The 23393-nt window shown below is 46.0% G+C and overlaps 1 protein-coding gene across 1 annotated transcript in view; it reads left to right on the top strand.

The window, feature by feature from the left end:
* The first annotated feature begins 1155 nt into the window (after positions 1-1155).
* Positions 1156-23393, top strand: part of LOC126234412 (uncharacterized) — a 29200-nt gene continuing 6962 nt past the window's right edge. The window contains exons 1-3 of the mRNA XM_049943106.1: positions 1156-1256; positions 10979-11131; positions 15705-15863. Of these exons, the coding sequence (XP_049799063.1) occupies positions 1161-1256; positions 10979-11131; positions 15705-15863 (408 nt within the window). The 5' untranslated portion in view covers positions 1156-1160. The remainder of the gene's footprint in view (positions 1257-10978; positions 11132-15704; positions 15864-23393) is intronic.

The following is a 23393-nucleotide window of genomic DNA, read 5'->3' as shown; positions in this document are numbered from 1 at the left end:
GAGGCAGGATCCGAACCTGCGACCGTAGTGGTCGCGCGGTTCCAGACTGTAGCGCCTAGAACCGCTCGGCCACTCCGGTCGGCCCTCCATAGTTCGCCGCCTGTCCTGTTTTACCAGCCTGCCCAGTCAACGACGTCCGACATCCGCAATGAGGGGGCGGCATAAAGTCCCAAGGCGTCTGGACGAGATTTCAACTCGGTTTCGCCAAATACTGAAGACACTCACAACAGCACTCCTCGAACACCCGACAAGTCGTGCAGCTTCCGAAGTGATCCTGCCGAGCCTCTGGGCCATCACAATCTGCCCCACGGTCAATCCCACACACACACACACACACACACACAGAGCACACACACTGGTACTACACGCACCGTGCGTGTGTCTGACTAGCAGTCACACTTCGCCAGGTGTCGCTGCTTTTGCCTGGACCGCTTTATATCGATAGCAGGTACTTGATGATCATAATGTTCTGGCTAATCAGTGTACTTACGAGATCTAGCCTCTGTCTTTCATGATGGGGTTCAGGGAACGCGGTGTGCAAGCGACTGAATAAAGAAGAAGAAGAAAAAGAAAAAAACAACGTCGTTTCATTCGACAGTCATCTGTAACAACACAAACACAGCAGTGCTCTCCATAGCCACCCACACGAAACAGGTAATCTCCTTGCACCTTACACGCACGATAAGAGAAATTCGAATCATCTCCTATAACCGCCCCCCCCCCCCCCCCCTCCCCATATACACTTCAGCAATACTGAGTTCTTCCAGTGTCGCAGACGGTATTATCTCAATATATGACTGAGTTTTGATAACAGTGCTCTGCATAATACTGAAAATAATCGACGCCAACCTTCGCTTGTAAGGATCTGTCACGCCAGCGTCGGGCGACATTTGGAACTACGCGGTGAGTTGACAGCGTGAGCCTCACTGCTTTAACGCTGCACGTGAGAGCTGGAGTGGAACTGATGTTTGGGCGTCCAGTATAATGAAGTGTTACAAACCGGCGATGGCAGCGGAGATAGCCGTCAGTTTTGATTCGAAAAGCTGCTAATGTGCCAACACATCAGGACGCAGATGGCGACAGCGATATGGTGTGGGCACTGGCTCCTGGGCGCCTATAAGAGCGGCCCTCGCGCGCTCTGTGGCCACGCCATGACCGCGATGTTGCTGCCGCTGCACGACATCAGCCGCTGCTGCTTCTGCCTCGTCCTGGCTGCTGCGTGGGTGGCCGGCGCGCCCAGCAACCTCCAGATGGCGGTAAGTTGGCAGCAGTGCACGGGCAAAGGGCTGCGTCTACGCGGTCCGTAGCCAAATTTGGAAAATAAAATAACCGGAAAATGGTGTAATTCTTTAACAGTGCGGTACATTTCTCTAGCCAACACAGCGTTACTCGTGAGTACATGAGCAGGTCTGACAGGTAGGTGATCCATACAGGCCACGTATGTAGCCGTGAGTGCGTTTTCCATGGTTTGCACCTGTCCACTGAGGGCAGTCGTATGGGCCCCACACTGATGTCGTCTTCTCTCCTCACGCGATTCAACACTAACAACCATTTCTTAATGACTTTTATGTTGAGTCAGTCAGACCGTATAATTAGTAGCTTTAGATGTGTCTCAGATCTTATTCCAAACTGTCTCGAGGCAACATTATCTAGTGCCACTCAAAGCGGGTACATACACTACTGGCCACTAAAATTGCTGCACCACGAATATGATGTGCTACAGACGCGAAATTTAACCGACAGGAAGAACATGCTGTGATATGCAAATGATCTGATTTTCAGAGCATTCACACAAGGCTGGCGCCGGTGGCTGACATGAGGAAAGTTTCCAACCGATTTCTGGTACACAAACAGCAGCTGACCGGCGTTGCCTGGTGAAACGTTGTTGTGATGCCTCGAGTAAGGAGGAGAAATGCGTACCATCAAGTTTCCGACTTTGAGAAAGGTCGGAATGTAGCCTATCGCGATGGCGATTTATCGTATCGCGACACTGCAGCTCGCGTTGGTCGAGATCCAATGACTGTTAGCAGAATAACGAATCGGTGGGTTCAGGAGGGTAATACGCAACGCCGTGCTGGATCCCAACGGCCTCGTATCACTAGCAGTCGAGATGACAGGCATCTTATCCGCATAGCTGTAACGGATCGTGCAGCCACGTCTCGATGCCTGAGTCAACAGATGGGGACGTTTGCAAGACAACAACCATCTGTACAAACAGTTGGACGACGTTTGCAGCAGCATGGACTATCGGCTCGGAGACCGTGGCTGCTGTTACCCTTGACGCTGCGTCACAGACAGGAGCGCCTCCGATAGTGTACACAACGACGAACCTGGGTGCACAAATGGCAAAACGTCATTTTTTCTGATGAATCCAGGTTCTGTTTACAGCATCATGATGGTCGCATCCGTGTTTGGCGACATCGCGGTGAACGCACATTGGAAGCGTGTATTCGTCATCGCCATACTGGCGTATCACCCGACGTGATGATACGGGGTGCAATTGGTTACACGTCTCGGTCACCTCTTGTTCGCATTGACGGCACTTTGAACAGTGGACGTTACATTTAAGATGTGTTACGACCCGTGGTTGTACCCTTCTTTCGATTCCTGCAAAACCCTACATTTCAGCAGGATAATGCAGGACCGCATGTTGCAGGTCTGTACGGGCCTTTCTGGATACAGAAAATGTTCGACTGCTGCCCTGGCCAGCACATTGTCCAGATCTCTCACATTTGGAAATGTCTGGTCAATGGTGGCCGAGCAACTGGCTCGTCACAATACGCCAGTCACTACTGTTGATGAACTGTGGTATCGTGTTGAAGCTGCATGGGGAGCTGTAACTGTATACGCCATCCAAGCTCTGACTCAATGCCTAGGCGTATCAAGGCCGTTATTACGGCCAGAGGACGTTGTTCTGGGTACTGATTTCTCAGGATCTATGCACTCAAATTGCGTGAAAATGTAATCACATGTCAATTCTAGTATAATATATTTGTCGCATGAATACCCGTTTAACATCTGCAGTTCTTCTTGGTGCAGCAATTTTGATGGCCAGTAGTGTATATTTTAGATGGTTAATGCAAGACAGGTCCTGTTGTGCTTTATCTTCCCGCACTTCTCAGCTGCCCAGTAAGGCTCTTATAACTTCAGGAAGATTCATGTACGCCAAGATCGGGACGCGTGCGCGCTGTGTAGGCGTATATGATCCCAGGAATGTTGTCACTGTTTTTATCAACTGGACAGACATTTCCTGTAAATTGGCGCTGTTATAGCAACCAAAACAGAACTAGACTCCTTTCGAACAGGCCTCGGAAAGGCCAACGGTACTGAGCGATCGCCGTGGCTTCCCAGCCGATAGGCGTTACTGGATTTGGATGTGGAGGGGCATGAGGTCAGCACACCGCTCTCCCGGCCGTTGTCAGTTTTAGTGAGCGGAATTGTAAACAGACGCCCAATATTTTGCTGCGCTATGCACCAGAACCATATCCGTAGTCCTCAAGGTGTCTGGATCGCAGCACTGTATGTAGCTGCCACTTCAGTCAAAACTGGACCACAGCTGTTAACGGTAGTAAAGATTCCCAGGATGCCCTAGTCAACACTACGTGGTCCACCATCATCTGCGGACAGTGCAATGGCACACACCCATTGCTAATCAGCTTGCAAAATTTTGTCGAACATGTAAGATTTGTAACAGGAAGAACCCAAGATATGTTCGGAAAAACGGGCTAACCCTAAAATGCAAAAACTTAGAGATAAGTGCTGCTGTCTGTTGCTAGTTACGGGAGCTATAAATAGAATTGACATACGTCTCACCCCTAAATATCAGCCTCATGCCAGTGTGGAATTTGCTGAAGGCAGTACTTGTGTGCATACAGTGCGTGCTGACACGCTCTGCATTGCCTGAACAGCAGCGCGAGGCGCAGCAAGCACCGACACACACGAGTATTTGCCTTGAGCACTAGTACCACTCTGGAGATCAGTCGACTGTTGCTTTTGTGTCTCAGGCCTAGGTTTTGGCAAAGGATCGAGTGAAAGCATCTATGAGGAGGGATTCGGCCTGTTGATCGATGTGAGAGGCACACGTTAATTTGCGTAATGGCGGATCGTGGCTATAGTCGCCGAAGGACAGAAGACTTCGGAAATTACCAACTCGAAGGCATATTCGCACCTATATGCTTAATCGAAATAAGATAAGTCCTAAAAAGATATGCTTTCACTATCAAGTGCCGAGTCTCATAACAGAGACAGTAATAGCGGATCACTTTTTTGTCCATTCGGACAGAGAATGCGCGTCTGTCTACCGAAAACAAGATTACATGTTCCACCACATCGATTCGGAACTCATTTCCACCCGTGTCGAAAAGCATTGGAGAAAAGAATGAAAAAGAATACGTTGGTCTGCTTATAAACTTGTCTGGATAACGTGCGTCCCAGCAGTGTAATATGAAGATCTTACGCCACACAGCGACACACAGCACCTTACAAAGCTGAGAATGATGGAGACGGGATGAGGTACGCCGTACATACACGCACTGTCTTTCCTCAGCAGTTCACTGTTTGTGTACTAGAACTTAATTCTTCTTGGACTTTCATTTCCTCTCTTCCGGGAACCTCTTCATTCTTTTACTTCTTTTCTTTGTCTTCTCCTCGGAAATCTAATACCTGAACCTTATTTTTATGATCTCTTTTCAAATGATTTTATGCTGCTGGCTTTGCTTCTGAATTCTTCGCTGTTTTGGATCAGCTGTAGCGTAATACTAGTCTCTTGCAGAGATCCTTGGACCGCTTCTACCCACTTAGAGTTGAACTTAAAGATTTGGTGTAACTGAACATCTCTTTGCTCAGTCGACTTAAGTCCATTATTACCATGTGTCCATAAAATTTCAGCCGTCCTTTCCGCGCTGTTTTCAAGTCCCATCAGTAATCTTCTGCGCTGACCTAATCTTCCGAAATGTTACTTTCCTTCTTTTCACGTTCCAAGAAAGGTTCCTTTTTATTTAAAATAAGAAGCATAGAGTCCTTCTCGTTTTGTAACTGAATTATATTGCCTGATTTTGGCCTTGTAAGATGTTGTTCGTTTGTTATACCTGTTCTCAGTTAATGTGTAGAAAGGCCCATTGACTGCATCTTTGTCCAGTCCACACCGTTGGAACCGTTCTCTTATGAATTGGAATTTATGCATCCTTTTAATGTCCCATTATTTCTCTCCTTGGTTTCTGTGTTCCATATATTCGGTCCTTTCATACGAGACATTGAGACCCATTTTTCCAGCGATTTCATTTTGGCCTCTAGAATCGTATATACACTGCTGAGCCTATACGTTATGACCACCTGCCTTATAGCTTGTTTTCCGTCTTTGAAACGAAAAACATTATCGATTCTGCGTATAAGGGATCCGACAGTTTGTTGCAATGATAGTGAGGAATGTGGCATTAGAAGTCTGCGCGCAAAAACTGGTCGCTGATTTGCGTACCCGATGATGGAGCCCGCTAGCGACTCAGATGGGTTCCACAGGATTTGCATCAGGCGAATATGGTCGTCGAGACGGCAACGTGAGTTCACTATAATGATCCTCAAAAGCTTCTGGCTCCGAGTCACGGCCAATTATACTGCTGAAAAATAACGCCAGGGAAGACATCAAGCATGAATTGGGATGTGGGTGGTTCGTTGCTGTCAGCCTGGCTTAGATTACTACCACAGGTCCCATGTAGGCACAGGAGAATGTCTCCCACAGCGCAATACAGCTCCCAACAGCCTGCGTCCTTGGCACGCGGCACGTTTCGAGCCGCCGTTCATCTCGATGACGGCGATTGTGGAGACGACCAGCGACCTGTGTAGCAAAAATGAAGAGCCGATACGTTTACATTTATCGACGGCCGATACGCGATGGTCCCGTGATCACTGCAATGACGGTGCCGTTGGGTCAGCATACGTACATGTAGGGCTGGTCTGTTGCGGAGCTCCGTGTTGAACAACCTACGATGAACGGTGTGCTCCGAAACACTTGTGCGTGCACTAGCATTGTGCTCTTTCAGCAGAGATGGCGCAAATCTCCATCTGTCCGCCCGCCTGAGTGGCCGAGTGGTTCTAGGGGCTATAGTCTGGACCGCGCGACCGCTACGGTCGCAGGTTCGAATCCTGCCTCGGGCATGGATGTGTGTGATGTCCTTAGGTTAGTTAGGTTTAAGGGGCGTTTTATGAATCTGCAGACTATTACCTTTTAATAGATATATAATTTATTCAATTCCGAAGACTACAACTATTTTTAAATTTTTTTTGAAATGTGTTCTACTTGGGCGTGATCCACTGTGGCGCTGTTAAACTGCTGTCAGATGGTGTTATTATTAACGTCCGTGTTCATCAGGTACATTTTAGTGATGTGAGATAAAGTATGTGTTGTGGCTAACCTGTGATGGTTCAATATATATCGCTGGTGTGATTGTCGATTGTTTCATGTTTATTTACTCTGTCGTTATCTCGAAAATATTCGTAATTAATTCTGTTTCTTGAGTCTCTGTTTTGTTGAAGTATAATAATGAGTAAAAGTAAAGTTATTAGAAATCCTCTGAAGGCTTTTAAGAAAAGGAGAAATGTTGGAAAGCCGAAGGTATTTAGAAATATGGGAATGAAGATAGGTTCTAACATGGTACGAGCGATGCTTGCTTTAGACAAGGAACGCCTTCGGGCTGCAGACAGGGCTGTAAAGAGTCTAGAAATACAAGCAAGAGTAAACAGGAGGAGGAACAAGAGGAAGCTAGAGGAGGAGTTTGCAGAGGATGAAGATAATCCATCCTATGGACCTGGAATGCACTAAAAAGTTAATCCAATCTTTGTTGCTCGATTCCCAAAACTTTTATTTTCTCATACTAATTACATGTTTTCTAAGGATCTTCCAAACATATTTGTTTCAAACTTTCAGTAAATGTTACACAGTACCTTCTGCACAATTTAACACAGCCTTTTTCCAAAAAACTGTATATTTTTGAATATATAAATAAAAAATTGCAAAAAATGTTGTGAATTTTCATTACAATTGAAAAAAAATCATCTTTAATAACTAAACTAAAATTTTGTAAAATCCCTGTGTTAAGTTATAGCCCATATTCCAATAAATAATCTGTAAAAAGTTCAACTTCCTACCTCAAATACTTTGTGAGGAAAGATGTAATTTATAAGCGTTATTTTAACATTGCAAGTATAGGGCTTTCCGGAGCCCCTTAAGTAGTTCTAAGTTCTAGGGGACTGATGACCTCAGATGTTAAGTCCCATAGTGTTCAGAGCCATTTGAACCATTTTTTTGAACCATCTGTCCCACTTTACATAGTAGACAAGCTTCCGAATCCCACGTTCTGTAAAGAGTCGTGGACTTCCACCCATTTCGCACCAAGTGGTTGTTTCACTGTCCTTCTACCTCTGTCCGTAGATGCTCACGACAGTAGCACGTGAACATTAGACCAGCTTCGCCGTTTTCGAGATACTTGTTCACAGCCTCTGAGTAATAGCAATCTGCCATTTGTCAAAGTCGCTTACCTCACTGTTTTGCCCTATTTGTATCCTATATCTTATCTAGGGTGATCCCCCGTCCGTTTGTGCTCCGCTTACATGATTTTGTTACCGTGTCATGTGCCCGTAACGCCACCAGGTGGCTTCCAACTTCGCGGTGCGCTGAGATCATAATGTTTTGGCTGACCAGTGTACGTGGTGTCTGTTGTTTTGGACATGTGCGAAAGAACAGACATCACACACACACACACACACACACACACACACACACACACACACACGTCTCTAACACAGAAACCATGCCCTTCGGTATGTTAGTTCATTAGACGTTTTTTGTTCCGTACCCTCTCATTGATCAATCCCTAATGTTTGTACACGGTGGAAACAATCGCCCCGTATGTATATGAGCAGAGGTCAGCCAATGGTCTCTTCAGTGCAGATGCACACCAGGTTTGAACTCTTACGGCAATCGACGAAATGCCGCGAATAATGAGAATAATGGACTGAGAGTTTGGGTCTGGTGGGTGCCTTGCTGGGGTGATCCATGGAATTGCGATGACCACTGTATCCGGATGACGCAGTGGTCAGCGCATCTGCCTAGCAAGCAGGAGACCCAGTTCGCGCCTGGTCCGGCACAAATTTTCAGCTTTCCCCATCAGTGCCCGCTCGCAGCCAAAATCTGTAACTCTTGTTTCTCTCTAGAATTATTTGTGCATCGTTCCGCTTCTGACTACAACAATAAGGTCCTGGTAAAATCTAAGCGTCTTATAATGAAACAGCGTTACTTTACATTCACTGAAAGTGCTGTAAAAATCTGAACTGCTAGATTAAGTCTCACGTAATTCCGATTACGTATCAAGAGATGCTGACAAATCATTTTAAAAGTATGGTTGGATTAGGGCCTGTGCATTTAATTTTGTTGTTCTAAAATTAAGAATATAAAACAAACCATTTTGCAAAGTCAGAGCTCTTCCTTAGGATGTTGTAATTAACCATCATTCAAAGTATAAAATTCAGCTAAAGAACTGAGGAAGCCATTAGGCCTGAGAAAGGCGATGCGTTTTCCCTTGTCGTTCTGTCTTGTGGCATCTTTTCTGAAGTAAAATGCGCCGCAGTAGGCAGACACAGTGGACAGGATGGAGATGGGGAAGGTAGGAGTGCCCTGTCATTTTCTGTTTTTGTGAACGCGTTTCGCGTGGAACGAAGCATACTGCAGACAGAATGAACTGTGGCGAAGTGTGCCTGCAGTGTTAAAGTGAGGTCATGTTTTGTTGCGCTCTTCAGGACAGTAACTGTTTGTGCTGACATTGGTACAAATTATGGAAAGAGTCGCAAGTTGTAGACGAGAATGCGAGATGTTTCCAGGGTAAAATATGGTAATGCAAGATTTACTCCACGTAACTCCAAGAATGTTTCTCGAATGTAGACATTGTGACTGACGGTCTATCTAATTAGTAAGGGGTGTGAAAAATTTGCGGAAATATTTTTGCATCACATTGTCAACTAAGTTGCTTCTGACGAGGCAAGCTATAGACGTTAAGACAACAGTATAAACATATGTGGAATAGTAGTGGATCTGATTTAGTGGTTGTTTCCTTTCTATCCAAGGTGTATTCCACATACTTATTCCTCCAACTTTTCGCTATTCTCTCCTGGACAACGCTGAAGAAAATTGGGGACAATCCGTCTCCTTGCCTGACTGCTGTCTTAGCTTCAGAGGGCTCTGGGACGTCTCCAAAAGGCTTAAATTCCGAGGTGGTGTCTGTCAGGGTTTGGTTTACTATTTCCCTTGTTTTTCTGTGAAATCCATAACTAATGTGTTCTGGCTTATTATTATTCTAGCTCTCAGAATACCCTTGAGGTGGAATATGTGTTCCTAGCGCGATTTTCGTTTTCGGAAACCAGCTTAATATTCTCCAGTCATGTGATCGGATTGTTCAGCTCTTCTCAGCAGGATTATGGAGAGTACCTTATCAGCAATTGAAAGAAAGGCGATCCCTCTGTGGTTGTTCAGATCCGATCAGTTCCCTTTCCTGTGGAGTCTGTGAATGAGCGCACATTTCCAGTCTTACGGTATCTTTCAGTTTTTCATGTTTCTTACATAAGGCGTTCTGTTCCATTTTCTGCAGCTTGCCCTCCTACCTTGCACATTCATGCGACAATGCCATCTTCACCTGGTGCTTCATTATCGTTGAGCTCTGCGATAACCTACTACATTTCACCGAAGCTGGGTGGTTTGGAATCCAAATTATTCTGCATTTGTTTCTGAGCATCCACTCTTATCCGAGGATCTTCCCACTTTTTCTTCGTACTGCTGTTACTTATTGGTTGCTTCACTGTTGTGTGACGTCAAGTTTCTCAAACAAGTAGCTTCTGCATGTACACTTACACTCCGAAAGATACATTAGGTGGGATAGGATATTTCACACCGATATTACCAGTTTTGTTTCACATTTCATTCGTGCGCATAAGCGAAGGAAAACTGTGAACTCGGAAAGTTTGAATATATCCAAAGTAATCTTATTTTCACCAACTGCGACATAATCGCGTGTACAAACAGTGATCCAATACTGTAAAATGCTTTTTTATTCCAGTCTATGATCACAAATGAATTCTTTAGACGATGACCGTTTCAGTCTGAGGATGGTCATTACATTTGATCACAAATGAATTCTTTAGACGATGACCGGTTTCAGTCTGAGGATGGTCATTACAGACTGAAACCGGTCTTCGTCTAAAGAATTCATTTGTGATCATAGACTGGAATAAAAAAGCATTCAACTTAATCTTGTTCACGATGCATACCAAGGCCTACACAGTGTCTTCAGAGACTATAGTAATACAGAAACATTAGACATTGGTAAAAATTAATTCAATTATGACTCTGTTTGTTATGAATGGTCTCTAGAATATCTAAAAGTGTTAATGAAGGAACCCTTACGCTGCAGCAAAGGCTCACGCCACACGCTGCGTAGTCACCAGTCCTCAAGAAACACTTTACCTGACAGTAGGAAAGTACGAGGCTCAATGAGATGTGCGTCCGTGCTCTGCCGAGGCTCAGATCCAAGTGATGGAAAACAGTGGAGGGATGAGGGTACCTCCTTTTGCGGATAACACTGTGGAAGGTAAGCATTGGGCACTCGCCTGCTCCCTCACTATTTTCTGCACAGTGCATCACTTCCTTACCTTCACCGAAAAACTGCTATTGCTTAGCGTAACTCTCATTTCTAGACGAGGATCAGTTTGATGCATTAGTCGTACGTGATCGCAATTAGGCTGTTAGAGCGTCTCGACAAATTCCGCAAGAGTCCGAGCCTTCTGTATGATTCTGAATGCTATCAGATCGTAATGTTGGAAGCGCTTTTCCTTCCCGAGCGTCTCATGAGGCAAAAATGGGTGGAGTATATCTCGAGACCTGTGCTGTGGTTGTGTGCGTGTTGGCAGCAGCAGCAGAAGTGGCGTTGTGCTGTTTCAGGGCTCGTACCAGGTGCGTCTGGACCACTTTGAGCGCTGCGAGGACGAGGGCACGGGGGAGGTGGTCTTCTCCACCGAGCTGGACGCCGGCGAGGGCGGCAAGACGTACTCCACCAACTGGACGTGGCCCCACGACGTCGACCACCAGATGCCGGTGAGTGGGCCGCTCCCTCGTACATGCAATGGGAGGGATGTGGACAGTCCAGTGCAGCTGCAGACACGTCCTCAATCTTCCCGAGTTAAGCGCTTGTAAATGTGAGATGGGCTTATGAAACCGCTCTTCTTTGTTCTTGATCTTTATCTATGACAAGGTGACCTCACAGACTGTCTTATCCTTTCTGATTTCCTCCATACTTATAGGAATTGAAGGCCAGTGTCGGAACATCAGTTTTCTAAAGCAGTACGACGCACTCTTCAACTGCAACTGGCAAAAAATTGGTTTTGAAGATTAGTTTCACGAACACTGTTAGACAAGAATATTTGTTGCTAGCTGAATGCGTTGTGTAAAGGCTTGTAAAGTCACTGGTTCGACTATCGGTTGGAACAATATTTTTTTGGGCCGGCCGGGATGGCCGAGCGGTTCTAGGCGCTACAGTCTGGAACCGCGCGACCGCTACGGTCGCAGGTTCGAATCCTGCCTCGGGCATGGATGTGAGTGCTGTCCTTAGGTTAGTTAGGTTTAAGTAGTTCTAAGTTCTATGGAACTGATGACCTCAAAAGTTAAGTCCCATAGTGCTCAGAGCCATTTGAACCAATACTTTTTTGTTTACTTTTATCTAAATACTTTGCTTACTATCTGCTGATTAAAAATATTGAATCATAGTCTACATTGAAACACAAAGCGTAAAGTTCTTAGCAAAAGGTTTCAAAAGTTCTTGACCGGTTTACTTCAAATTATTACCATAACCTCTAACAAACATATTTCAATCAATAACGTACAGCTTTTCTGTTAAAACCTACTGTGAGAAATAAGACGGGGTGCAGTGCAAATGTCGATTTCGTTTTCATGTCGCAGACGGTTTTAACGACAAAAACAAGCCATGTAAATCAATACACAAATTCTAGAATGAGATTTTCACTTTGCAGTGGAGTGTGCGCTGATATGAAGCTTCCTGACAGATTAATATACAAATTGTTTCGCCCTTACATTTTCTTTCTTTATGTATACATTGCCCAACGAAATTAAAGTATCACTTTTTCGAAACCCTGTAATTGCTGTAATTAGGACGTATTTGAAATTTGGCTCAAAGGCACCTAAAACCATGCTCTGTATTGATCCAAAAGCGTGGCGGTTCCTGATAGCAGAGCAGCAGAGTAGCCTAACTGCAGGCGGCTGGGATTCCATCACGAGATATCTCGGTGCAGGTACATTTTGAATATGCTCATCAAAGATGGGCGGATGGTGTTGCCAAACTGGCTGGTCTTAAAGGGAACCTTTGCCACTTTGTTCCTGCATCTGCTACAGGATGGCGCGAGAAAGGAAGGATGATAAATCGTATAAACGATTTTCTGCTCCGGATCATTTTAAAATTTCGTCGAATCGTTTGGAACGGTCCCTAGTCGTCCAACCCGTACGCCACAGCAAGAACTACCGTCACGGTACACTCCAAATGTGTGAAATCCCATTCAATGGGGTAACAGCCTCACGAAGTCCCTAGAAAAGGATTAAATCCATCGGGGGATGGCAGCAGTGACAAAATTTGTGAAGAACGTCGTACTGCTGCATATCACACTGCAAACTGCCGTTTCCGATCGCGAAATGTGTAAAAGTTAACGCCGCAAGTGAAGGGGTAGTTCCACTCACGCCCTTAAAGCCATCCCATGAGATCTTTTCGCGTCGATTCCGAGGGGAGGTTTTCCTGAAATGTTGTCCTCGGCAACCGATAAAGAAAATCCACATTATTTCAGTCCTGGGCGCCACGGTTTTGACCTCCGTTGCACAGGCGTCAAAAAAGGGGTGAAATTTTGGTAAGAGGGGGTGTGACGACCTTCCCATAGTATCACACATTCATGACGGCTTCGGACTGAATTGTGGTGAAATATGGCGCCATTGTGACATCATGAACGTCTGAGCTGTGGCGTGTCGATCGCATGTGTTGACTTCCTGCAGTTTGAAACGTCACTAATACCGAGGGCGTGAAGTTGCTCTTGCACCATTACTTACGATTGTGCAGGCAATTTTGAGCTTAATTTCCAACTTATACGTCGTAGGGGGAGGCAATTACGGAGTTTCGAAAAAGTGATCATTCAATGTGTTGTAGTTTTACTCATATCGCCGAGTGATGCTGCATCGCTGTTTCCGTTGATTTTGCTACGATGGCGTACTGCCTTTCTTGATTTTGTGCGGAAGTCCAGTAAAGTAATTATTGACACGCTTGTGTGACAAATTAATTCGAAAAAACGGCTTTCTAAAAGTGAAAATAAAGTAGGGTGCAGTATGTGAAGGAGTATCCAGGCAGGATTAAATTATCTATTGAGCTACAGTCGCCGCTTTTTATTCATATTTGATCGCAATACCCGATGTGTAACTGTTAAGAGCCACATTCTTCCATCATTTATAGCACACATTGTAAGACGTCGTGGTCTCCTGACCTTCATTGCTTACATATTCCGCACATCAAGACGCTTCATTCGAACCCCAACTCGAAAAGATAAAGTCAATGTTGTATGAATTCATGTAAACGATATGCAAATAACAAGTGCGCACTGGAGTTGAAATACTCGAGGCTGGCGCACACACATACATTCCAGACACGACGGTCACAGGAGTTTTTAGTTCGAGAGAGGCAGACCACACACCGGGAGGCCAGTCCCTGCAGAGGATGAGTCAACCTCGGCCACCTGTGGAGCAGAACACGTGTGCCCGAGTGAAAGGGGGAACGACCCCGTGTTCGGCTTAAAAGCAAATTACGCTACATTGTGTGGGAGCGTCCAACCTACGCATTCTTTACACATAGCACGCAGTTTCAGAGATTTTCGCAGGGAGACAGCAAACGCCAAACGCCGATACTACAGATTTCCGGATTGGTCGCCTTAAATGAGACGTAATTCTCCCGTTTTAGAAGAGCAATGCTGACTGGCAGACGATATTCCTGATGCCTTGAGCTGAAGGAGTAATGGAAGAGACCGAAAGATATACCCCTTCACGTCTGGCGTGGAGAGCCGCCGTTCCATTGTCGCTCTTGGAGCGAGGAACAAGTCTCTCCTCAGAACTTCACTGGGAGAGCAGCTCTGTCGAGAACGAATCGAAACTCGACTCTATATTGAGTCCTTGCGATTAAGCGTTGTTCACTGTGTTGGTCGACACACTTATTGTGCGGTGTGAATGGACAGAGTTATAGTTAAACGCCTGAGAGCGAATTTTTGAGTGGCATCGTGGTGGACTGGTTATCTGACCGGTGTACCACGCCAGTAGTTAGACTAGGGGCGAATAGGAATCCTTGACTTCATCAAGGCATAGGGAGAGTTTGATTGGCGAAGGTCAATCCAGATAGAACGAGAGTTATCTTATTTGTAAGCAGCGAGCGGCGCAGACAGCAGTCATCACAGCTTATGGTATTGTGCACTACAGCTATTGCGAGCCCCATATTTCCTCCACAACAGTACACTTCACTGCATTTCACACGCGACAGCCTCAACTGTACCTAGCAACATTCTAAAGGGTAATTATTCAAGTTGAGTAGGCGTGCCTCTCAGCCATTCTGCCAAGTCAATAACAATCTTAAACTTTGTATAGAAATTTCGTTAGCGAATCCTATCCTTGACAGGTTACTCCACATTCCAAAAAGAACCAGCATATAACTTGTTCAATTCATAACTAAAAGTGCCATTGTGATTTCTCAGAATTTTTGCAAAATAAATAATAATTTTCGTTAGTTTCATGTTTTTCTTACACTAACTAGCACTACTCCAGTGCCCAAGTATCCCACTAGTTACGTAAGAAATTTTGTGAATTTTTGTGTCATTTCCTTACAGTGGACGACTCCAGAAGATATTTATTGCTGAAAGTTTTCCAGGCATTTCTCTTTAGAACGTTAGGACCGTCTGTGTGACTTCTGTAGTAGTGTGGGGGTGGAAATTGCATCTCGCAGGAACCACAGGGTAAAGGGTACATCTCAGATTAATCCGTTGTGCAGAATGACAGAATAACAGATCAACCCCACGCTCACAACATGTCAGTTCCTCTATTCTCATAAACAGCGTGCAGAAATCACTAACTTAATCTTTTAGTATCACACATTCGTACCTCACTTCTATACATATTTTTCACTAAGGGTTAGTACTTGAGTCGTTCAGAGCAAAAACATTAACGCTGTTACTCTCTCTCCCTCTAATCACTTCTCCTTCCACCTTCCTCCAACTGTCCTTTGCTCTGATTTTACACTGATATTAATATCTGTGTGGACAGTAGTCATGAAATGGAAAATATACGTGTTACTCGCTTACATACATACAAATTCACAACTTCTAGGTAACGTAGGTATTAACCGAAGAAAAGGTACGAAAAATACGGAAATAAACATGCCAGGAAAATTCCATCGCAGCTCGGTTTCCTTTCCTGGTTGCTCAGTGTACGGTGACTAAGATGAGGGATAGGCTACAGCTCTGTCGCCCCGTCTGATTCCCTTCACGGTCGCCATATCCGGTGTATTCTCTGCTCCTGTGTGCCAGACAACCCGACGACAGCCTACACGCAGCCTACAGGCAGCCTACACGGTGTGTTGCAGGCGCAGCTGGCGATCGCCAAGTGGGGCTCCGGGGGCTGGGGCGAGCACGCCTACGACATGGACGCCGAGGACTACTGCACGGCCCTCCGGGACAAGGCCAGGATCGTCTTCGAAACCTTCTTCGGCCACATGTCCGGCGGCAAGTGTCCCATCCCCAAGGTCAGCAGCTCGCAACGCGCCACGCCACTGTTTACGGATCCACAATAAAATTTTGAAAACGCGACGCTCAAACTGAGCATCCTTGCAGTGGGATCCGTAGGGTAGTGCTGTTTGGATTGCCGTGCCTGTAGTGTTATTATACACGATGTACAACTTTGCTTCCGCCGTATGCCGATAGGTGATGACAACGGTAAGTGCCGGTAGAGAGGCTGTGTAGGGAGACAGTGGGCAACCGAACGATACGGCGGCCATTTTTCTGCCAAACTGTGGGCGGGACTTTTGAATGGCCAGTAGTCGAGTAGTAGAGTACACACTCACCGAATCAAAAGAACAAGACAATACGGCGAAAGCATTCGTTAAATGCCTTTCTTTACAGCTATAAGATACTCATAGTAGCCTACTACGTACAGCACAGGAAAATTTGATACAGTGGCTGTAAAAATTTTTCGTTACTTGCATTTATCTCCTTTAAAGTTCGTTTACTAGACATATTGCAATCAAAGTAACGTAAATAAATAAAATATAGTGTATAGCATTTGTTTTGTATGAAGTGCAAAACGCTAAAGATTTGACGTACCTGTATTATGTCAGATGAATGAAAGTCGTAAGCAGTTCTTTACTTGTGACATGCAAAAAGTGTGAGACGTGTTAGTACTTCTTGTCACGTCTTCAAACTTTTTGCATGTCACAAGTAAACAACTGCTCGCGACATTTTTTGAATGCCTCTCGTAGATAACAAACGAAAAAAAATACAAAAATAAGGTAATTTTAAATGTAGGCTACTGTAATAACGACCAAATACGAGGCCTGTTCAGAAAGTAAGCTCCGATTGATTGCCAAATTGAAACCACAGTGAATATCGGAAATGTTTTACTTGTAACAATTAGCTACACCTTTCAGCTACTTCTCTACGTAGTCGCCGTTTTGACTTAGACTTTTGTCATAGCGTTGTACCAACTTTTCAATAGCCTCATCATAGAAGGCAGCCGCCAGTGCTTTCCGCCAATTCTCCACGCTGGCCTACACCTCGTTGTCTGTGTCAAAATGTTGTCGTCAAAGACAGCGGTTCATGTGACCAGAGATGAAACTCAGGGGGAGACAATTGCGGACTGTATTGTGGGTAATCTAACATTTCCATTCGCAAACGATGCAGGAGCATCTTCATTGCCCCTGCAGAATGCGGCTGAGAATTGTCTTGAAGACGAAACAGCACGACAGTTATGTAATGTTAGCTGCATAGCTTCAGGCGAAATTTCTCACCAGGCCCTCGTACTTGGCGCAGACACTATTTTCTAGACATCTTTACGCACTCACTGCGAGCTCAGAAATGAAAAGAGCGACGTGATGCTAACTGGGGTTATACTAGAGACACTACCCAACACATCTGTGCAAAGCTTTATCGGATTTTCATAGTCGTTTCCATTTCGCGACCGATCGGAGCTTACTTTCTGAACGCCCCTCGTATAACAAGAAAACTACCGTATCCCTTCTACCCCACAGTAAGTAGGCCTATTAAAAACTGTCTTCAAGAGTACCTACAATTACTTACTACGAATAATGTTTCAGCAACCACGACAACTGCGGAAAACGTGCTTACAACTTGCCTGCGTCAACAGTCAGGCAATAATACTGAAACCAAAATAGTGCCTAGTGTTCTGATTCGGAACGAAATAAAGTTTGACGCTATAAACTCGAATGAGCATGGCACAATAATTTCAGGAACTTTCCGTTTCCAGCAAGGAATGTCAGATATTAGCTTCAGAAAAGCTTGTGATGCTACCAGTATGCACGCAAACGCCAATTACGTACTAAAAACGATGTACAACTAAATCGAACATGCATGCACAACGCATAACAAGTCTCTCAATAATTCAAATACCTTTTAATCGTTTCTGAAAGTCCTCTGAACTTCAATTCAACTCAAAAGCACGAGAACATAGGAAGCGCGAGAGACGTTTTGCAGAAAAATGGCGCCAAAGCTAATCAACCAATCACGGGCAACTTCACCTAGGGCCACTCTCTCTGTATACAGGCTGTCTAGGTAGCGGTTGGCAGAAAGAGATCGCAGACGTCAGGCAGTTAGCTTGGACCTCAGTCAACATAACCTCATTCAAACATTAGTCGATCTGTGTCTGCATCGTAAAGTTGTTCTTGATTGAAAATGTCAGTTTACGTGCCTAATTCTCTTCATTTGCGGGAGTTGTTACTGTTTTGTTTCAATATGAAGAAAACAGCGGCAGAGTCTCATCGAATGCTCTGAAGTACGTATGGTAAGGACGCTGTTAGTGAAAGAACATGTCGTAAGTGGTTTCAACGCTTCAGGGACGGTGATTTTAATGTCGTACACCGGCATAGTGGTGGAAGAGAGGAGGTTTTCGAAGATGTAGAATTGGAGACATTGCTGATTGAAGACTCAGAAGAATTGGCACGATTAGTGGGAGTGACACAGCAAGCCATTTCAAAACGTCTCAAGGCTATGGGCATGATTCAGAAAGAAGGAACTTGGGTCCCATGTGGTCTGAAACCAAGAGACGTTGAACGGCGTTTGTGTGTTTGTGAACAGTTGCTTCAGAGGCGAAAACGGAAGGGATTTCTGCATCGCATTGTGACCGGGACGAAAAATGGGTTCATTACGATAACCCTAAACGCAAAAAATCATCGGGATATCCCGGCCATACTTCCTCATCGACGGCCAAACCGAATATTCATGGCTCCAAGATCATGCTCTGCATTTGGTGGGACCAGCTCGGCGTCGTGTACTATGAGGTGTTAAAACCAAGTGAAACAATCACAGGTGATCGTTATAGAACGCAGTTAATTCGTTTGAGCAGAACATTAACAGACAAACGGCCGCAATACAGCGAGAGGCAGATTAAAGTCATTTTGCAGCATGACAACGCTCGACCCCACGTTGCAAAAGAGGTCAAAACATACTTGGAAACGCTAAAATGGGAAGTTCTACCACACCCGCCGTATTCTCCAGAGATTGTTCCCTCTGACTATCACCTGTTTAGATCAATGGCACATGGCCTGGCTGACCACTTCCGATCTCATGAAGAAGTCACAAAATGGATCGATTCGTGGATCGTTTCAAAAGATGAACAATTTTTTCGACGCGGGATTCGTACACTGCCCGAAAGATGGGGGAAAGTGGTGGCCAGCGATAGAAAATACTTTGATGATACATATGTAATCAATTTGTTTCATTAAAACCTCAAATGTTGGGGAAAAAACGGTGCAAGCAAAGTTATACACCTTGTAGCTTTATAAAAACTTTGTACATCTGGATTAACATCAACATGACTGTTGACCATTAAAATAACGACACCATGAATAGGCAAAAGCGTCGATTTGGCATCAAGTGCTGGACATTTATTGATTGTTTTTAGTCCATAGACTCACTATTCACGAAAAAATGGCTCTTAGCACTATGGGACTTAACATCTGAGGTCATCAGTCCACTAGAACTTAGAACTACTTAAACCTAACTAACCTAAGGACATCACACACGTCCATGCCCGACGCAGAATGCGAACCTGCGGCCGTAGCGATCGCGCGGCTCGAGACTGAAGCGCCTAGAACCCATCGGCCATTCCGGTCTGCACTATTCAAGAGGTCGTAGCTGCTCGTGTATGCCATCTTCAATCAGAAATACGCAAGTGCAAAGTGTTATGACTCGATAAAGCTACAATCGTCCAATCATAGGTGTCAGTTCTTAGACTGCTCTCGGATATAGCTGATTGGAACTATAACATATGAAACAATAATTTTCTTTATTAGAAGAAATTGACTTTATCAGTAGAATTGACTTTACACAATCCATTGTTACAGGAATGAGCCGAAAATTTACGAATGTCTTTCAACAGTAAAGCACCACTTGATACAGCCAATTACGAACTCTTCTCTTGAAGTAAAAGTTCAACATTTACAAAAGTAAAGTGCCATCTGGGACGTGAATAGAGCTGGTAGATAAAGTTGACGGCTTCATCGGAGGTCACAAAGTGGGTGAGAACGAGTCTATGCTCAGCTGTATCCAAGGTGACAAGATACCTCCTCATATGGTGTCAGACCTCCTTTTGTCCGGCTTAGTGCATCAGCTCGGCGTGCCATGGACTCAACAAGTCGTTGGAAGCTGATGCAGAAACATTCAGCCGTTTTGCCTCTATAGCCTACCATAATGCGGAAGTGTTCCCGGTGCAGGATTTTTGTACGGATTGACCTACGTCCCGTAAATGTTCCATGGGATTCATGTCGGGTGACAAATCATTCACACGGATTTGCCAGAACGTTCGTGGAAGCAATCGCGAAAAACTGTGGCCCAGTGACCATTCCATCGTTGTTTGGGAACAAAAAAGTCCATGAATGGCTACGAACGGCCAACAAGCAGCCGAATATAACCATTTCGAGTCAATGAAATGTTCAGTTTGTTACACCGGAGCCAAGGTAGCCCGTGAGGGCCGGCAACCCATATTACATCACACAGGAGGAGGTTGTCTATACTCAAGGCGAACCAAAAGCACCATGGTAAAAACCGGCTATTTACATACAAGATAATGGAAACAGACATTCCGAGTACTACTTCCTGCAGGGGGGAACCCGAGCCATGGCCTGCAGGAAGTACCACGACGCCAAAACCTGATTGGCTGGAGACAGCTATTTAGGGGCTAGAACCAGCCCCGAAGTTCAGTTCACGCCGGATGCCGACCTGGCGTTCTGCGACCGTTTAAGATTACGTCTTCGTCTCTGACTTCTTTACATCTACATCTACATCTACATGGGTACTCTGCAAATCACATTTAAGTGCCTGGCAGAAAGTTCATCGAACCACCTTCACAATTCTCTATTATTCCAATCTCGTATAGTGCGCTGAAAGAATGAACACCTATATCTTTCTGTACGAGCTCTGATTTCCCTTGGACTGTTACTAGGATGTGTGTGTGTTACCATGACCCTTTGTGGAAAATTAGAAGTGAACTTTTGTTAGCCTCAATTAGGAGACTTTTAATGGCATCGTTATTGTTACCTTTCGTTTGTTGTTCCATCATCAAACTTGCTAACTTACATCAATAAAAGTTGTGTTTGTGAAAAAGTGCGAACTGTCAGTCACAACACAGTTAGACCAGGGGACCCAGTCAGTTCCACCAAAACGCAGCCCACACCATTATGGAGCCACCACCGGCCTGCTCTGTGCCTTCTTCACAACTTGAGTCCACGGTTTGGTGCGGTCAGCGCTACACTCGAACCGTACCATCAGCTCTGACCAACTAAACTCCAAGCTCATCCGACCTCGCCAAGGAATTCCAGTCGTGTAGGATCCAACCAATATGGCCACGAGCCCGGGCCAGGCACCGCAGTCGACGTCCTGTAGTTATCAAAGGCACTCGCGTCCGTCGTCTGCTGCCGTAGCCCGCTGACGCCGAATTTCGCTGCATTGTCCAAACGGAAACGTTCGTCGCGCGTCCCGCATTGAATTGTGCGGTTATCTTACGTAGATTTGCTTGTTCGTCAGCACTCTACGTAAACGCCGCTGCTCCCTCTCGTTAAGAGAAGGCCGCTGGCCACTGTGTAGTCCTTGGTGAGAAGTAAAGCCTGAAATTTGGTATTCTCGGCACACTCTTGACGCTTGGATCTTGTAATAATGAATTCCCTAACGATTTCCGAAATGGAATGCCCCATGCGACTAGCTCCAACTACCATTCTGGGTTCAAAGTGTCTCAATTCCCGGATAGCTGCCACAATCACGTCGGAAACCTTTTCACGTGTATCACCTAAGTATAAACGGCACCCCCGCCAGTTCACTGCCATTTTATACCTTGTATACGTTATACTGCCGCCATTTGTATACAGGGTGACTTTTTCTTCCGTGTACAAACTCCTGTGATTGATTGATCTACATATACATATATACTCCGCTAGCCACCAAGCGGTGTATGGCGGAGGGCACAATTCGCGCCAAAGTCATATTTCGCCCTCCCTGTTCCACTCGCGGATCGCACGAGAGAAAAACGACTGTCTGAACGCCTCAGTGCGAGCTCTGATTTTCCTGTCTTTGAATGGTGATCATAGCACGATTTGAAAGTTAGTGGTAATAATACACTCCTGGCAATTGAAATAAGAACACCGTGAATTCATTGTCCCAGGAAGGGGAAACTTTATTGACACATTCCTGGGGTCAGATACATCACATGATCACACTGACAGAACCACAGGCACATAGACACAGGCAACAGAGCATGCACAATGTCGGCACTAGTACAGTGTATATCCACCTTTCGCAGCAATGCAGGCTGCTATTCTCCCATGGAGACGATCGTAGAGTTGCTGGATGTAGTCCTGTGGAACGGCTTGCCATGCCATTTCCACCTGGCGCCTCAGTTGGACCAGCGTTCGTGCTGGACGTGCAGACCGCGTGAGACGACGCTTCATCCAGTCCCAAACATGCTAAATGGGGGACAGATCCGGAGATCTTGCTGGCCAGGGTAGTTGACTTACACCTTCTAGAGCACGTTGGGTGGCACGGGATACATGCGGACGTGCATTGTCCTGTTGGAACAGCAAGTTCCCTTGCCGGTCTAGGAATGGTAGAACTATGGGTTCGATGACGGTTTGGATGTACCGTGCACTATTCAGTGTCCCCTCGACGATCACCAGTGGTCTACGGCCAGTGTAGGAGATCGCTCCCCACACCATGATGCCGGGTGTTGGCCCTGTGTGCCTCGGTCGTATGCAGTCCTGATTGTGGCGCTCACCTGCACGGCGCCAAACACGCATACGACCATCATTGGCACCAAGGCAGAAGCGACTCTCATCGCTGAAGACGACACGTCTCCATTCGTCCCGCCATTCACGCTTGTCGCGACACCACTGGAGGCGGGCTGCACGATGTTGGGGCGTGAGCGGAAGACGGCCTAACGGTGTGCGGGACCGTAGCCCAGCTTCATGGAGACGGTTGCGAATGGTCCTCGCCGATACCCCAGGAGCAACAGTGTCCCTAATTTGCTGGGAAGTGGCGGTGCGGTCCCCTACGGCACTGCGTAGGATCCTACGGTCTTGGCGTGCATCCGTGCGTCGCTGCGGTCCGGTCCCAGGTCGACGGGCACGTGCCCCTTCCGCCGACCACTGGCGACAACATCGATGTACTGTGAAGACCTCACGCCCCACGTGTTGAGCAATTCGGCGGTACGTCCACCCGGCCTCCCGCATGCCCACTATACGCCCTCGCTCAAAGTCCGTCAACTGCACATACGGTTCACGTCCACGCTGTCGCGGCATGCTACCAGTGTTAAAGACTGCGATGGAGCTCCGTATGCCACGGCAAACTGGCTGACACTGATGGCGGCGGTGCACAAATGCTGCGCAGCTAGCGCCATTCGACGGCCAACACCGCGGGTCCTGGCGTGTCCGCTGTGCCGTGCGTGTGATCATTGCTTGTACAGCCCTCTCGCAGTGTCCGGAGCAAGTATGGTGGGTCTGACACACCGGTGTCAATGTGTTCTTTTTTCCATTTCCAGGAGTGTATATGCTCTACAT

Source organism: Schistocerca nitens, chromosome 1 (genome assembly GCF_023898315.1).
Source record: "Schistocerca nitens isolate TAMUIC-IGC-003100 chromosome 1, iqSchNite1.1, whole genome shotgun sequence".
Lineage (NCBI taxonomy): Eukaryota > Metazoa > Arthropoda > Insecta > Orthoptera > Acrididae > Schistocerca > Schistocerca nitens.
The sequence above is the reverse complement of the archived record's forward strand: the minus strand, read 5'-3'. Positions and strand labels throughout refer to the sequence as shown.